Source organism: Dipteris shenzhenensis, chromosome 4 (genome assembly GCF_047967505.1).
Source record: "Dipteris shenzhenensis isolate YYH24624 ecotype China chromosome 4, Dip_SZ_1.0, whole genome shotgun sequence".
NCBI lineage: Eukaryota > Viridiplantae > Streptophyta > Polypodiopsida > Gleicheniales > Dipteridaceae > Dipteris > Dipteris shenzhenensis.
Window position 1 is genome coordinate 36235069 of NC_141599.1, and position 18121 is coordinate 36253189.

The window sequence follows — 18121 nt, forward strand, 5'->3', positions numbered from 1 at the left end:
AGGGAGATGTTCCAAGTTTATCTTGCTCATCAAATTCTTTGATCTAAAATTGGATTGAGGAGAATCCATCTCTTCACATTTAAATTCCATGAAGAGCATATTGACTCAGTTAACAGGCATCAAGTTTAATCTTGATGAAGACATTGTAATTGCTATCTTACTTTTAGAAGCCTAACTGAGGAATATGGCACTATTGTCGCCACTCTCACCAATATACCAGAGATTAGTTTGGTGGAAATTGAGGCATCCCGCTTGGAAGAGGAAAGGAAAATCAAACAAAGGAATGACTACAAAGAACATTGAGCATATTTGGCCAAAGGCAACTTCAAGGGCAAGAGCAAAATGAAGTGCCACTTTTGTGGAAAACCTAGACATTTTGAAAAAGAATGCTATACAAAGAAGAGATGTTCAGCAAACCTTGTGGAAGAAGTAGAGACAAAAGAAGAAGAAGAACCAGGGGATGTTGAAGCTCTCAGTGCTTACACCACCCAAGTCAATTTTAACAAGGGTGATGACCCATATGTTTTCTAAGTTATGTGTGTGTGAGGTCACTCTGCCATGGATAGTCCATCCTTAAATGATTGTTAGTCTTTTGTTTGAGATTTTACATTGTTGAACTCATGGGGATTTCCATATAGTCATTGTCTATCTCCCAGTTAAACTAAGAGTCCTAAGAGTGAGTCATAGGTTGGGGCCATGTGTGTTGCCACATGATGGTGGGCAAGCCATGGAGCATCCCATGTACTACTGCTGAGGGATGAGATCATCAATTTGTGGGAGGAAATGAAGGACAAATTGATGTATGTGTGTGTGTGCCTATGGGCTAGAAGTCCTATGCTAGGAGTGTATGAGTGTAGGTGTGCTAGAGGGTTCTAGTGTGATTGAGAGAATAAGGGAGTGATTATAGGATCTAAGGATTCAAAAGTGATCATTGTGATTCACCTTTTGCCTCATTGTTCAGTCCATGAACCAACACATGCAACCAAGTAATCATTCTAAAGTACACTACATGAGCTTCTCCTCAACCCAAGGACACACCTAAATGAGATCATTATGCATGGGTTAATGGGGGGCCTCCAATGTTGTGCTAAAGTGATGCATACCCATTTGAGGGCACGCTCTATAACTTTCTTTTGATTTGTTGAAAACCAAAATGGATTGAAATTTTGGAATCCAAACTATTGGTACTAAAGCATGGTGGTCTTAAAACATTGATAGTTGTTGGTATTGGTATCTAGATTCACCCTAAAATGAAAGAAGTTGGAAAAGTGCAATTTGTGCATGTGCAAAGATATTTTAATAAATCCAACACTATTTATAATTTTGGATTGTTTCTTTTTCCATGCACTTGCTTGCTATATGGCTCATAAGCATGCCAAAGTTCATTGCATTTAATAATACACAGCATCAAACCCGATAGCATGCCCTTTGGCCTATTTATGTTTTGAAGCATTGTAGGCCACATTGCACTTGTTTGGGATATCCAATTCTGTTGATGTGCATCATCGGAGAGGGAAAAAACAGCAGCTGAAATTTCGCTACTCCCATGAATTTTGAATTTTCATACATCGCGCCCATCAAATCTTAGAAGATTAAGTACCTGCAACCTATCCCCGCCCTGTCAACGCCCTGCAACCCACACACACCTCGACGTGAGACTTTGGTTTGCCATTGTCTTCTTTCGGGTAAGTTGTCTTCTATTCTTTGCTTGCCTCACCAGCCAGCTTCTCTGGGTGTATTCTAGACTGATCGTGGCCATGGCGTCAATGGAAACATGCAGCTCACCATGGCTTGCAAGAGAAGTAGACAGAGGCTACGAGACAGGAAAGCTGAAAAGCTAGGTCAAGGCATAAGGAACGGAGTGCGAGTCTAAGAAAGCGCTGGCACAAAAAGCGCTGGCACGATATCGAATCGGCAACAGAAGACACTTTTGCAGCATCGACGAAGGGAGAAACAATGAGAACAAAAAAGACTCCTTCCAGAGCAGCAGCAAGAAGCAGTTGCAGATGCACGAATTTGGTCATTGCCATCAAAGCAAAGAACACGAGTTGTGGTGTCACGATTGGTGGGAGTATTTGAGGCAGCAACATCAGGCCATTCAGGTGATTACCAGTCTCGAGTCTTCACAAGATTTAGCTTGCACCCTAAAGTTCGTAGAGTAACAATCTTACCAACACCTCAGGAGATGCACGCCCAAGAGGCAATGCTCTCTAACCTAAGAAATGGCCTACAGAAAGTGAAAGGGGTGCACAGCTTAGATCAACTAGCTGTAAAGAGGGTGACTTTAGCTATGTTGGTGTCCCCTGAAGCAAAGGAGAAACAGCTTGGGAACATAATGTCAAAGATGTTGTCAATCAAAAGGACCAACATGGCTCTAGCAGTTGAATGTAGAGCAGAAGAAATGCACGATCATCCTGATCTGAGAAGTCTGTGGGCTTCAACAAAACGCAAGAAAAGGAAAGATAGCCTAAACTAGCTCAGTGGTTGTTTGTGATTGAGCTTTGGGATAGTTTACTTGTTTCATTTCTTAAACTAGGCTTGGACTAAATGTGATTGTCCTAAACCAGCCCGGTGGTTGAAACATCATGCAATCGTAGGCTAGTTTAGCTCAATCGCCAATGATGTGACTGTCCTGAACCAGCGTGGTTGAATAGACATTAGTTGTTGTCGAGCCTGAAAAGGGGACTCATTGTTCTTTTGTTCCCACATGTTGGGTCAGCAGACAGAGTTGTATCTCAAGTTTGTGGATCAGAATCTGGACATTTCAATTGGGCAAAGGAGCTTTGAGCATTGTAAGCCCTGGTATGTCAGGAAACTCGAAGACAAGAATGTTTGTTGTTGCAAAACACATAGACTTTGACTTGGCCCGGCAAGCTATGAATGACTTGAGTCTGCTCGTGTTGGAGCATTGCTCCATGGGGATCAATGCCCATGCCTCCCCAATGAATGCGCAGTCTGTAGGCCACCTGGATCCTCATCATGTGTTGCGAGGTAGGGCAGGTTTTGTAGCATGAGGTCTCTGTGGGAGCCAATGGTTTGTCCAATGGGAGACTGTGAGTGGCACATGATTGAATGCATTCAAGGCACATGCAAGCATTGCAGTTTGAAGCTGAAGAAGAAGACATTCAATGTCTATCCAAATGAAATGAGGGAAGACAACCACGTTGCTCTAAAATTGAGGAGATTTGAAAATGTAAATGTTGAAGGATCTGATAAAAAGAGATGGCTACTGTCATATAAGAGCACCCAGCCAAGGGAGCTTGTAGGTCACATGGTTCAATCCATCCCAAAATATGTGCTTCACAATTTCATGGCCACTCTGGCAGGATAAGCAATTCAAGATGTGCCTTGCCGATTTTCCCGGTGACACTATTGTTTCTATCATAGATTTTGTAGAAAATTATTCTTTTCAAGAACAAGATGAGATACAAAGTGCTCATCAGTACAACAAGCAGATAACAATTCTTGTACGTATCATGTATAGTCATTTGCTTGATTCTTCCATGCCTGATGCCAATCTACTTTTGCTGACTCACAGGAGTCCAGGTCAGTGCAACGCACTTACCTTTTCTACATTTCAAACGATAGGGAACATGACACCCTATTTGTGCAGCATGTTTTCTACTACATTGGGAATGGCTGAAAAAGGAAAATTCCCATGCAGAAAATATAAAACAACATTGGGTGTGGCCAGATGGTGCTGCCTCTCAATTTGAATCAGCACGTGGATTCTACTTTGTCTCAAGGTTCAAGTCCCTGACCAGTCTAGACATGATGTGGAATTTCTTTGGGTCTAGACATGGCAAGGGTAAACATGATGGATGCGGTGCTGTTATTAAGCAAGCTCTGTTTAAACACCAATTAGCATGCCCTCAAGAAAAACTCAATGATGCCCATGATGCTGTAACATGGCTTACAACCAACCTCTCCACAGGCATGCATTCAACATATAGTAAACAAAGCCTTAAGAATACTGTAGTACACAGAGTGTTCCATGAAGTGAAAGTGGATGAAGTTCAAAGGAGAAGCTGGCACAACTATGAGAAAATTAAAGGAGTTCATGGTCTGCACAGCTTATGGGGCTTTTCAAACAACCAACTGATTAAAACAAGAAAACTTTCTTGTTTCTACAGTGCATGCATCATTGGGGATCATGACGATTGTGAGAACATTGCAACTGCGAAGACATGGGAGCAAGTTCAAGTTTTTCCTCTATGTTCAGATGGAGTCACAAACAATGGAGAGACAAACGACTCGCCATAGTTTGGGGAGAGTTTCAATGACCTCACTGACTGTCTAGAAGAGGGGGATAACTTTGCAGTTGTCATAGATTCTGGGGAGAAGGAGGAAGATGACCCATACTTTCTGTTGCAGTGCATAAAACCTAAGTACAAGATTGAGGAAACATTTAAGGATAATTGGGGAACAACCTATGAGAAGTGGGATGTAGTAGTCGGAGTGTTTTGGTACAAAAAAACATCTGAGAGGCCGCAATTACGAACTGCTACATAAGAGTCCACAAACATGTGCGTACTCTCAGCTAGTAAGAGCTATTAAGTTCCGAATGCAACTTGTTCCACAACGAAAGAAGGGCAAGAGTGTCTTCAAATTGGATTTAGACACGCATGCTACAAATCCATTCATCTTGAAATAGTAGAAGCAAACCACCGCATTGGTGGCTGTTCATATCCTAGTGCAAACCAACCACCACACTGGCGATAACTTATCTTGCACTATTGCCGTGCTATCCCTACACTACTGCTATGATATCCTAAAATTTGTTGCATAGTGCTATACTAAAACAATGCTCTTTAGACTATTTATCATTTTGTTAACCGTCAGATTTCATCCCATGCTTGCTTTTTGTATATCCCAACAACCATCGCGCTGGTTTCCCATAACGAATCCATTCATCTTGTAATAATAGAAGCAAACCACCACGCTGGTGGCTGTTCATATTCTAGTGCAACCAACCACTACGCTGGCGATAACTTATCCTGCACTAATCTTGCACTACTACCATGCTATCCCTACACTACTGCTGTGCTATCCTAAAATTTGTTGCACAATGCTGGTGCCCTTTAGACTAGGTATAGTTAGCCATCAGATTTCAACCACCGGGCTACTTAAAACATTTAAGTACTAACATGGAAGCAAGTCGATACAAAATCAAGTATTACAAGCACCATGAGAATATCCACAAGTTCAAGAAATGTCTGTAAGATTTTTATTATTTCAAAACACGACATTTTGCTTTTTCAAGGAAATTCCAGACTCCCAACAATCTTATCAACCTCTCTATAGCAAGCATCTCCTAGCTCTTGAGGCTAGTCTGGTGCACAATGGTAGACCTCTTCACACACTTGGATTACACTCTGCTTGCTTGACTCTACCAACTTATATGCCCATAGTAAGTCCTCCTTTTGCTAGGGGTCCTCTTCATCCTAGTCTTTGCAGTCTATACATCTTCGCGCTTCTATCATGTCCTGCCAAAAGAAACCTACATCATGAGCTTGACAAGTACCTTAAAGGAGCAAGAAAAACAATAGCCAAGGAAATTAATATTCACCATCTATGCCAACTCCAAGTAATAAACCCACCACCAAAGCATGTCCTCCTTGCAGCTATTATCCTCCTTCTCTGGGTCTGTATCTGCGAGGATTTCATACAACATCATTTTCAGATAGAACAAAAGCATTCCAAAGTATTTTGGGTATGCCATAGATTCGTAGTAGGTAGATTGATGTATAGAGTTTGGTTCGGTGTAGAGTTTTGGGGCTAGATTTTGTAATGGGCTCTTAGTTGTGTTTGCATTGCACTTAAATAGGGAGAGAGTTCATTGAGGCCGACCTTCTCCTTCTTCAATCTCATGTTAGGTGTCTAATCTAAATCTTTTGTCTCACATTAGTTGTCTAATCGAAATCTTTCATGGTACAATAGTTCACTAATTGAAATCTTTCAGTCTCACATTAGTGATCTAATCAAAATCTTTTGTCTCACATTATATGTCAAATCGAAATCTTTCATCTCATTAGTATCACCTCGCTAGCATGGATCAAAGGACACTATCTAGTAACTTAGCTGAAAAAACATTGCCCAAGTAAACTCTAGAGAAGATTAACAATTCAATAGATTACACACAGATTACATAGATTACAATCTCAAAGACTCCTTTACTTCAGATTACATCTTAAGGACTCCTTGTTAAGCTCCCTGATTGCACGCTCGGCCCTCCTTGCTCCTTTCCAAAATGGGGCTAGTTCCTTCATATTTTGGCTCGGCCCTTCCCTTGATGCCGCTTCCTCTTTCCTTCATTTGAGCTTCTTAGTTGTAGGCTCGGCCCTTGTTGCAAGTTGCTCCTTTCCTGAAGGGGGTTGGCTCCTCCCTTCAGGCTCCTTTTCCTCGCAATTAGGTTCGGTCTTGGCCTTCTTCAATTTGGGCTCCTTATCTTTAAGATCTTTTGCCCAAATTGCAAATTGAGCTGCAGCATCTACTTTCTCATCGTAGATAGCTATAGCAGGCAGGCACATTTGATCTGTCCATGACCTAGGCAATGGCAAATGGCATTCTCTACATAGCAATTTTGTATGCACAAGTTACACTCCAAAGCAAAAAACGTGCACAGGGTGGTAGCATGCAGGCCATCAGATACAGTGGTCATCTATGATGGGGGTATGGCAAACCATGCATTTCGGACCCTACTGCATAGCAGGATAGGCATCCAATTTAACTATTGCAGCTCTCAATACCAGAATCTTGCTCTGTACATGACAAAGTTACTTCTTGATTCCTTCCTTCCTCAACCTAAGTATGCGGATGTTCTCCTTCATCTCCTCCACTTTTTGCTCACTTTGTGCAACATCTTCATCTAAATCCCTCAGCATCTTTTGAACCTATGTAAATTGCTGAAAAACATCGTCATGGGCCGTTTCCAAGACTTCCACTCTAGTTTGGAAATCTCGCAAGATGAGGGACTACTTTTCATAACTGTCAAAAGCCACGGCAAGCTTGTGCAAACATCTATCATGATCTTCTTGGAGGGTATTATAGCTTGCTCTTTGGACTTCCAATAGTGTTTCAAAAAAACAACCCTCACCGTGGCTGCTGCAAATTGCTCCACCATTGTGGTTGGAACTTGCTCCACCATGGCTACTCTCTGCATCCTTCTAGGCCTGGGGAATTGTCTCATTGTCTTCTCCACCCCGGCTGCTCTTTTGCCCCTGCTCTGTTGCCCCATCCTTCCTGGCCTTGAAGCTCTCTCATAGTTCCTGCATCACCTTTCTATTTTATGCATTCTCACTTTTTAGCTCCTCCATCATCTGGTCTTTTTCAATGTTCAATGCGTTCTGCATGTTGCAGAGCCGTTTGTAAAGACCCTCCTTTTTGGCTCTCTAATCATCAAGGTCCTTTCACATCTTTACTAGCTCCTTGTCCACCATGTCCCTGTCATTTCTCACTTTTTCGAGCCTATCTCCGAGGTCCTTCATGTGCTTCTCTGTTTCTTCGCTTCTATGTTTTTCCATGTCAACCAATTTTGTAGTGGCCTTAGCTTGCTCTTGTGCCTCCTCTACCTTGGCTTTTGCACCTTTCCTAAGACTTTTCTAAAGTTGCGTTGCCTTTGCTTCATCGGTGGCTTTCTCTTGTAGAAAAGTCACCTTCTGAGACATCTGCTTCTCGTATTGCTCAAAAATCCCTTTGAGGGTAGATGCCATCAGGTACATTGCAACTCCAACGGATTGAGATGACAATTGGGATTTGCCATCCATGTAATTCTTCAAGTTGGTTAACATGCTCTTGGAGATCACCCTTGAGAAATACATCACGTCCTTTCAATTGCTCTACTACTGCTTGAACCTACCAGAACTTGCAAGTTCCTCTCGTATTAGGAAAGAAGTGAATGGTCTTCTTCAGCACATCTTGGAGGTCTGTTGGCAAGCTCAAAATCTTGACTCCACCATCTTTACTAATTAGAGCGCTGGGGTATACGTCTAGAATATCTTGTCTCATCAACTGCTTCTTGAAAAAGTGTGCTTGCGAACTGCCTCTAGAAACTCCTAGAGCCTTTTCAATCATGCTTTCATTCATGGTAATCTTTTGACCTTGACAAACTAGTTGCCCCTCCTTCATGTTCACCTCCTGCACCATCCAGGTGAAGTTTTGGAGAGCATCCAAATTGGGCTTTTGAATAGAGAGAGAGGAGCTCCCATATGTCATGATTTCAAGATCAGGGGAGGAGGGGATCTCGTAATTTGCTGCAGAGGGGAAGGAAAGATTGTGTGAGGAGCTCCTGGACTATGCAAGGTCCATTATAAGGGGGGATAGAAGTTGCAAGAAGAGTGCAAGGAAGAAAGAAATGGTCGAGAGGAATAGAAGATGAAGCAGTGAAGGAAATGGAATAGTGGAGGCTTGAGATTGCAAGGGAGAACGAAATGTTCGAGAGGGATAGAAGAGGAAACAGTTAAGGGAATGGAATAGCGGTTTGTATCCCGACTACACTATCAAGGTGAGAGCCACCACAGCGGTTGTAGCCTGACTACTATCAAGGAAGGTGAGAGCCACCGCAGTGGTTGTAGCCCCGACTACTGTCAAGGTGAGAGCGGTTGGCCAAAATTTTGAATAATTCAAGGTGACAGTACTGATTTGCATGGTAATGAATGATTAGAGGTGGTCGCATCTAATATTCCCATCCACATCTATGGTGGGGAGGCTAAGATCCATCGAGATGTTAGTTAATTACCAACCACCACAGTGGCCCGCAATTACTCAGCTTCGAGTTACCACCACTAGGCTTGCATGCATGATTACTATGAGTGTAGTAAATTATGGTTATGAGGGATTAGAGGTGATTAGGCTTCATGATTTACTTTTGTGGGAATTACTGCTTGATGGTGGTGGCTGGCATCAGGCACATCTATCGTGGCTACAATTCCACCATGCCACCACTCACCCACCACTGTGCTTTAGCATGCATGATCACTACGAGTGCAGTAAAAATTACCAGTCACCAGGCTCGCATGCTCAGTAGAGAACTAGAGTGCATGGTAATGAGTGATTAGACATGGTAATGAGAATTACTACCTGGTGGTGGTGGCTCTCATCAACCACGTCTGTTGTGGCTAAGATTCCATCAGGCTGGCAGTTAATTACCAGCCACTGGAGTGGCATCACATGGCGTCTTCTTCATGATTACTAGCCCGCCATCTGGGGGATTCCACCGTGGTGGCCTGCAATTAATATGGATGGAACCCTGGGCTCTAGCCACCATGGTGGCTCAAACTTTAAAATATATATAAGATCTGTGGCATTTGTCATTTTACTACATTGCTTTGATCCGCCCATGCTTTGCTACTTTGCTCCACACCCCTCCTCTAGCTCTTTTGTGCCCCTGCTCTACTTTGCTCCACACTCCCTCCTCCAACTCTTGTCACTGCAGCTGCTCCCTTGCTCATCTTCTGCTCATCTTCAGCATGCCTAGTACCACCCCCCCTTGATGCTCTATGATCCCAATAATATATGCCTTCTCATATAAGGTGATTGCGTTGCACAAACCTAGAGTAGAAATGCTAGCACTAGTGGAGACCCTTCATTCCCACAGGCGACTCTCCACACATCTGAATGTCATCACCTTAGGTAACATGCTCACAGAGGACCTCTTTATGGCTGTGTTGTATGGGTTCCCCCTAGATTGTCGACGAAGTGAGAGTGCTCTCAACAGAAGCAAGAACGGAAGAGGGAGAGAGAGATAGAGAGCCACACAAGTTTTGGTGGGTGTAGAACCACCCTAATCTTCTTTTTCATTCATTTATATATGTGTTTGAGTATTGTACATAGCCGGGGTAAAGGCACAGTGACCTTTAACCCCCACAACCTCCCACTTAAAGGACAATGTGCCTTTAAGGAGAACAACTAGTGAGCATACTATCCAATGCCCATCAATACATGACAATACTCAAACCGTTGACTAGGTAGACTCTTCATTAGCATATCTGCAGGGTTATCATCTGTATGAACCTTGACAAGCTCTATGCACTTGTCCTCAAGTACCTCCTTGGTAAAATGGTACCTGACCTCAATGTGTTTGGTCTTTGCAAGAAAGACCGGATCTCGTGCTAGCTGAATAGCACTCATGGAATCACTATGCAATGTCGGTACACCTGTATGAATACCCAAATCTCCCACTAGCCGATCAAGCCATATAGCCTCCTTGCAACCCTCTATGGCTACAACATACTCAACCTTTGTGGTAGACAAAGCAACGCACTTCTGTGCACAAGACATCCATGACACTGCACCACTTGCAAAGGTGAACACATAACCAGAAGTGGATCTCCTACTATCCACATGCCCTGCATAGTTTGAATCTGTGTACCCAAGGACACGCATGTCTCCTTTACCAAAGTAGATGCACATCTCCTTGGTACCCTTCATGTACCTCATGATGCACTTAATTGCCTCCCAATGCCTCTTTCCTGGATTAGCCATATACCGGCTAACAACTCCCAATGCAAATGCAATGTCTGGTCTAGTAGCTATCATAGCATACATAAGACTCCCAACTGCTGATGCATAAGGAACCTTGGCCATCATGGCCCTTTCCTCATCTGATTTGGGACTATCTATATGACTCAGTTTCACATATGGAGGCAATGGAGTACTCATTGCCTTTCCCCCCTCCATATTGAAACGCTGCAATACTTTTGTAACATACTCCTTCTATGAAAGCCAAAGGAGTTTCCTACTCCGATCACGCGTGATGTGCATACCAAGAATATGACCCAAGAATACTTATGAGCTAGATGCATTAAAGGCCAAGTTGCATGAGGCCTTTGATATGAAGGATTTGAGTCCCAAATCCTTCATATCAAAGGCCTCATGCAACTTGGCCTTTAATGCATCTAGCTCATAAGTATTCTTGCTAGCCAATAGCATATCATCCACATATAGTGCCAGGATTATCAGGCTACTATCCTTAGCCCTTTTAGTGTAGAGGCAGTGATCAATTTCACTCCTTCTAAAACCCTGGGACCGAATGAAAGCATCAAACTTATGATACCATTCTCTAGGCGCTTGCATAAAGCCATAGAGACTCTTCTTCAGCTTGCAAACTAAATGTTCTTTGCCCTTTTCTTCAAAGCCTTCCGGCTGCACCATGTAAATTTCCTCATGCAAATCCCCATGCAAGAAAGCTGTCTTGACATCCATCTACATAAGCTCCATATCCTCTGCTGCCACTAGTCCAAGCATGCATCTAAGTGTGGTCATCTTCACAACTGGAGAGAATATCTCATCAAAGTCCACACCCTTCTCTTGCTTGAACCCTTTAGCGACCAAACAGGCCTTGTACCTAGGCACATCATCACCTGTGACCTTCATTTTGTAGACCCATTTACATGGCAATGCTTTCTTTCCATGTGGCAAAGAAACCAAGTCCCAAGTCTTATTCTTCATAAGTGAACTCATCTCTGATTGCATAGCATACTCCCACTTGCCTTGATCCTCGTGCATCATAGCCTCTCTGTAGCGAGAAGGCTCCCCGTAATCAATAAGCATCACATAGTCTACCCCTAGAACAAACCTATCAGGCGGTCTAGACACTCTAGATGATCTTCTCAAGGGCATTTTAGCTTGCTGTCCCACCTGCATATCAGCCACATTTGGCTCATCATTTCCACCAATAGATGATCCATCATCTACCCTTGATTGTATACCTGTAGGAGTATTTGGTGGTACCATTTCTTGCACATTTGGTGCATGGATAGCTTGCTATCTATCAACATATGTAGGTGGATTCACATCCTAGAAAGTGATTCTCCTCATTTCCACATCCCTCATGGGTGCCTTATGCATCTTCTTCTCATTGAAGACTACATCATGGCTATGTATAATCTTCTTTGCTTCTGGATCCTAGAGACGATAGCCCATCTCGCCACTTTCACCATAACCCAGAAAGATGCATTTCCTAGACTTAGGATCTAGCTTCTTTCGAAGCTCTTTTGGCACATGTGCATATGCCTCACACCCACATATACACAAATGAGAGTAAGAGGGCTTCTTGCCACTCCATGCCTCTTCAGGAATACCACCATCCAAACTCTTACTAGGTGATCTATTGATCACATGCACTGCAGTCTTCATTGCTTTAGCCCAAAAACCACTAGAAAGACTTGCATTGCAAAGCATGCATTGCAACCTTTCTTGAATGGTACGGTTCATCTTTTTTGCGACTGGATTTTGCTCTAGAGTATGAGGGGATGTGAGCTCCCTCTTAATCCCACGTGTATCACAGAAATGCTGAAAGTGAACCAAAAGAGACACTGGAATTTGCAGGAAAATGCGATGTAGGACCATTTGGAAAATGTCAAGCACTTTCCTCGCATTTTGTTACAAACTTTCCTGTTCTATCGATATCCATGTCAAATCAAATGCTAGGATCATCTCACAGATTCCTGGACAGTATGAGTTGATATGCAAGAGAAAGGCTAAAGCTGAGTGAAGCTTTTCATGAGGAATGTGTCGAGAACAGGAATTTGCAGTAAAATGCGATATGGGCTATCTAGAGATGGATAAAGCATTCTCCTCGCATTTTGTTGCAAACTTCTAGGTTCTATTCATATCCATCTCCAATCAAATTCTAGGGTGATCTACCAGATTCTTGGACAATATAAATGGAATACGTAACAAGAAGGGTGGAGCTGAGTGAAGATATTTGGACATCAAGAATTCTATGGATGGAAGAAATATATGTCAAAAAACATTGAAAAGAATCTAGAATTTTGACTTTTCTTTTCCTTTTCCATGCTGTTGGAGTTGCACTGGTGAATCTCCTGCTCTTTCCCAAACTTGAATTGCAGCCTTGGTAACCTGGAGATCTGGCAATGGTAGTAGTCTTCATGCAGGTTGCAGTCTGGGTGGAGTGTGCTGGGTAGGAAGGGATCAGAGAGGGAAGGAAAAGGATGATGGGAGGGTGCTGGCAGGGATGAAAGATTGGGAGGCAGGGGAGGGAAGAGTGGTTGTGGAACTGATTATGAAATCATGAATGGCACAAGTTCCAAGGCAAAAAGTGTCTCTTTCACATGTGCCAAGTTTCAAATTCCAAGAGATCTTGGTCCCACCCACACGTGTGAAAAAACGACTCCATTCCACACGTGTGGGATTTAGCAGCTGCCTTGTTTGTATTTTGCACTAATCTTTTCCCTCCTGTTTAATCTCTTTTGTGTCGGCTCTCCCATCTCAGCTCTCTTGCCTCCCTACCTCCGTACTCTGCACCATCAGCACCCTGACTAGCAGCACAAGTTCATCCTTAGCACAGGGTACTCATCAGCAGCACAGCACACCCACATATAGCTTCCAGGTCTGTAGGACTCTTTATATCCTGATCTTCTTGTTTAATAGTATAACACACATGGCTGTAGGATGTGATGTACCTTGGATATTAGGATAAAGATTATAGGCATTCCTAAGGTTTTTCCACTGCAACCACAAGTAGGAAGACTTTTGAATTGGGCTGGTTGAGTGAGAGATTGATCATCTCTATAGATTTAGCAATGTTTGCAGATCTGAATGTGTGACAATTGCATTTAAGGATAAAACTTTATCTATGGGTTCCTCCTTCAGTATGTGCACTCTTCTTGCCTTTCATAGACTCAATCCATCCTGCATGAACTTGCAAACACATTGAAATGACTGAAGGCATGTTCCAGCATGCTGCCTCATGAATTTGCAAGAAAATGCAAGGAGAAGGCTTTAGGAATTTCAAACAGCCGAAATCGCGTTTTGTTGCTAATATTGAACTGTTGCTTCATCCACCCCTGTTATTCTGGTTTTGTATCTTTCTAAGTTGTCCATGGCTGGACTCTCCTTGCATAAACTCAATCCATATTGTATTTTGTTGTAAGGACAGAGAAATCACTATAGGAATGCACCAACATGTCAATCCAGGTATTTGTAGGAAAACGCAATTTTGAGCTGTTAGGCATTTTAAACTATCCATATCACGTTTTATTGCAAATTTGTATATGTTGCTTCAGCCACCCCTGTCCATGGCTATACTCTCCTTGCAGAGACTCGGTCCATATTGTATTTAGTTGTAAAGACAAAGAAATCACTGTAAAAATGTACTACCATGTCAATTTAGGTTTTGCTTCATGCGCCCCTATCGTTGTGGATTTCTGTCTTTCTCCAGTCAAATCCTAGAATGATCTACCAGATTCTTGGACAGTGAGAGTTGGATATGTAGCAAGAAGAGGGGAGCTGAGTAAAAATATTCATAGGAATCTGTCTAGGAAGGGGTGATTAGAGATTATTGTTGCAAATATCTGGGATGTTCTATGAGATTATTGGACAACACGACTAGGACATGTGACAAGAAATGCTGGAGCTTAGTGGAAAATGGGATATGGGATGTGGTGGATGGACATTACCCAAATATCTGGACATCAAGAAGTCTACATAGCTCGAAGCTCCCTCAAATGAGTGACATCACATCAGTTGCTTGGCCACCATAAGATTGTGAGATGTATGAGGGATCATCAACTAGCCATCTTCATCCAATGCAGATGCAAAATAGTGACTTAGTAGGTGGCTTTGCTCTCCATAGAAGATTTCTCCTTGAACTCCTTTGATATTTGTAGCACTCGATTCTATGATATTCCTTCATTTATAAGCCGTGACAGTTCTTCATTCGTTGGCTATGTCGACGCTTTGAGCTGGTTGGTCGAACAAGTCTTCCAACACATGTTTTTCCTAGTAATTGGTGGCTCTACTGTAATTTCTTACGAGTAACCAGTGACGTGCCGCGACTTGGCATGCTTTTTTTCTTTTGCCTACCTTCAACTTCTCAACTTGATCACTAATGTTTAATGTGAACAACTTTGCCCAACTTGCTTTTGCTCCTTCTACCACCTTGAGTGCCTTTTGCACTAGTTGCCTTGTGCATATGTCTCCGATGTTGTAAGCTAAATTCATGCTGACAAAGATTGGAAAAACTTGTTCGCTATGGATTTCTTTTCAATTGCAAGTGATGTAGCCTTAACCTTATAGCCAGGTTGCATCAAACAGAGAAAATTTCCAGATTTGACCCTCACCAATTTTGGTGATTTACCATCCTCGTTTGTGAGTTAGAATGTTGATGACACGCCTGCTTAGTTAATTGAAGATAAAATGAGTAGCGTTGTGTGTGATGATATAAGTTGTTGAAAGGTGGACTACAAATCAAGACTTGTGGACGTTGGTCGCAAGGGATCTGATTTATTAATAGGAGCATGTTCTTAGTTTGAGATTGTCATTGCCATAAACCGCGAGTGGTCACCTTTTTTTTCATGAGGAAGTCGGACATGGTTAGTCCATCACGAGGGCAACCCTCAAATGAGCAAAAACATTTTTCTCTGAGAAGAATTGCACCCCGAACACATTTTTCAGCGAACACTCAAACCGCCTTAGCTGCGGCTGCTCTGCCTTACATACAATTTAGGAGCAACGACGGAGAAGAGCACCCTCAATAGTGACGCCTGGGCCGAACGCAACGGATAAGCCCCATTCACAGCCGGACTGCATGTCTGCCGGAGAGTCTTTCCGTCGAAGTTCGTCCAGCACGAACAGCACAGTCGACGCCGATATGTTGCCGTAGTTCTCCAGTATGTGCCGGCTCGCCGCCAGCTTCTCCGGCACTAGCTGCAACGTTTCCTCCACCGCATTCAAAATCGCCGGCCCTCCCGAGTGCACCGCCCAGAACACGTCGTTGAACCCAGGCTTCCCCGGCGCATTCTCTAACGCCGTGCTGCAGAAGTTCCCAACGTGCTTGCTCACCAGCCGCGGTAAACTCCTGTCTAAGTAGAACTGTAGCCCGTCCAGCTTTAACGTCCCTTCGATTATCTTCTCTGAGTCCGGCGCTAGCACCTCGCCCACCCAGTGGATCTCGTACAGTGGCCTCTCTATCATTGGTTTCGGCATAGCCCCCACTATCACCCCCGATGCTCCGTCTCCGAAGAGCGCACTTCCCACTAAATCATACGGGAACTTTTCGTTCGGTGCCCGGAACGTCGGTGCTGCAAGCTCGCTGCAGCATATTAGAATCCTCGACTCGGGGTTGTTCTCCGCTAAATCCTTCGCCACTCGCAGAGCCGTCACACCCGCGTAGCATCCCAGCATGTAGAGCATCACTCGATTTACGTCGGGCCTCAGACCCAACGACTTTGTCAGCATCACGTCGGCTCCTGGAATGGCTATTCCGGTTAAGGTTGCCACCACAAGATGGGTAATCTCGGAGGCGGGACGCCCCCACTCTTTGATGGCCTCGATGGCTGCCTCGTGTGCCAGCTTGGGGACCGCCTCTGCGAAGATGGCATTCCTCTGCTCCAAGCTCGGCTCTCCTGGGGTGTAGAATTCGGGATGCTCTTTGAGAAACTTGTCCGTCAAGATGGAGTACCTCGTCTTGATGCCGGATCGGTCACCTGCACAAATCCAGATATTTTAGGCTCGACAAAAAACTGTTTGTCGCCTACATCGAAAGTACACAGAGACCTTAATTTGAGCTTCAGTGTCTGGAACTCTTCTATGTTAGAATTCGCAACCCATTGGTAATATGTCATCTCTACAACACAGAGCTGATGCTTCCGGCAAATAGAAACTGCGTACACAACGGAAAGGGGTTATTTTCCATCAGAGACACTCACAAATGCGTTGCATCTTTTTCTTCAGCTCGTGCTTCTCGCTGCAGTTCGTGATGTCAAAGTACCAGTCGGTGTACGTAGCCTGGTCGATCTTGTTGGGGGGGTTGGCTCTGCCCATGGCGAGGATGGAAGCACGAGGTTTCTCGACGGTGGGAGGGAAAAGGCGGGGGACACGGGTGAGGCGTGGAGAGGGGGGTTCAACCCAGGTAGGGGCGAGGGGAAGCGGTGAGCGGGGGGAAGGCTGTTCGACCCAAGTGGTGCAGGTGCGGGGGGTGCCAGGAGCGGGATCTGTTTGCACCCATTCACGGCGACCTTGGGCAGCGACTTCGACCTCGAGAAACATGGTGCAAGAGGAGAGGCTGGGCAGAAACTGCAGAGCGAAAAGGAGAAGCTAGCAAGAGCAAGGGAAGGAAGCAGGATGGCGAATCAGAGGCTGCTTGATGAAAGAAACGAGAGGATCCTTCATGTAGATATAGGCGCATTTCTGCGACTTTTCAAACCAAATATCGTCACCTTTCACCCAGCCCCTTGGCTGCTAGCCCACTTTCAAACCAGGAGAGTCTATTTTGACCTCCGAGAGACGTGCATCCCTAGCCTCACTCTTAGGGCTTGTTCCCACTCCATGGCAGTTTGGGTGCTAGTGGCACTTGGGTGACCTGCCCAGCACTGCGTATTCAAGCCGCATGATTCTTCAGAAAATGTGTGCACCTGGCCTGGAGAGAGTATGCCATTGGCTACCCCATGATGCATGCAACTATCCATTTTACTCTAACTGATGTCTGGGAGCGTCAAGAGTGCACGCCATTGGCTGCCCCATGAGCATGCACTGATTCCAACACTCGACGCACTCGGTATCGAAACGAGTCACCCAATGGCCTTGTGGCCATTCCTTGTGTGTGTGTGTGCGCATGCGAGCGTCCATTCTCCCACTCTCACCCCCCATTTGTAGCATGGAGGAATTGGAGAAATGTGCACACACTGATGCCTAGGTGCACACATTTCTCCAGCGTGGGACTAGGCTCTTAGCGTGGGTTATGTGCATCAAGATACTATATTTCTCATCAATAGTTGGACCACACTATTTTTGAAATTGCACCTTTAGTAGTGACTAAGAGATATCCAAGAACTTAAGCCCTCTTCCATTTCTATTGGCCATTTACACTAAGCTTCTTTGAAACATATCTAAACTGTAATTTGTTGAGAATCCTAGGTTCTCTCTCGACCTCCTCTAGCCTAATTTGTTGAACACCCTTGGCCCTAATTTAATTATTTCTTCGATTTGCCAAAGTAACTTTGCCTTTCATGCACAAGTACACATGCATGCATGTTTCTATGTGCAAATGTATCGGAAAATGTAACTTGCCTCGCATCCATGCATGCTTGATAGTGCCACATTACTTGAAATTGTCGTAAAATTGTGTAAAGTTTTTAATAGCCCCTTTTGTGTAAAGTGT

General features: G+C 44.0%; 1 protein-coding gene across 1 annotated transcript; it reads right to left on the reverse strand.

Moving 5' to 3' along the window:
* Window positions 1-15421: 15421 nt before the first annotated feature.
* LOC147902784 (chalcone synthase-like) lies at window positions 15422-17093 on the reverse strand. Its single transcript, XM_087373318.1, has 2 exons — window positions 16671-17093; window positions 15422-16448 (listed from the first exon to the last, which is right to left on the reverse strand). The coding sequence occupies exons 1-2, from the start codon at window positions 17008-17010 to the stop codon at window positions 15466-15468; spliced, it is 1323 nt and encodes a 440-aa protein (XP_087229444.1). The 5' UTR covers window positions 17011-17093; the 3' UTR covers window positions 15422-15465.
* Window positions 17094-18121: the final 1028 nt, after the last annotated feature.

What these genes read in the sequence shown, in the direction of transcription:
- LOC147902784 (XM_087373318.1), bottom strand. Translation starts at nt 17,010, where the DNA reads ATGTTTCTCGAGGTCGAAGTCGCTGCCCAAGGTCGCCGTGAATGGGTG. An exon ending in GAAAAAGATGCAACGCATTT is followed by an intron (nt 16,449 to 16,670) that starts GTGAGTGTCTCT and finishes GGATTTGTGCAG; the next exon opens with GTGACCGATCCGGCATCAAG.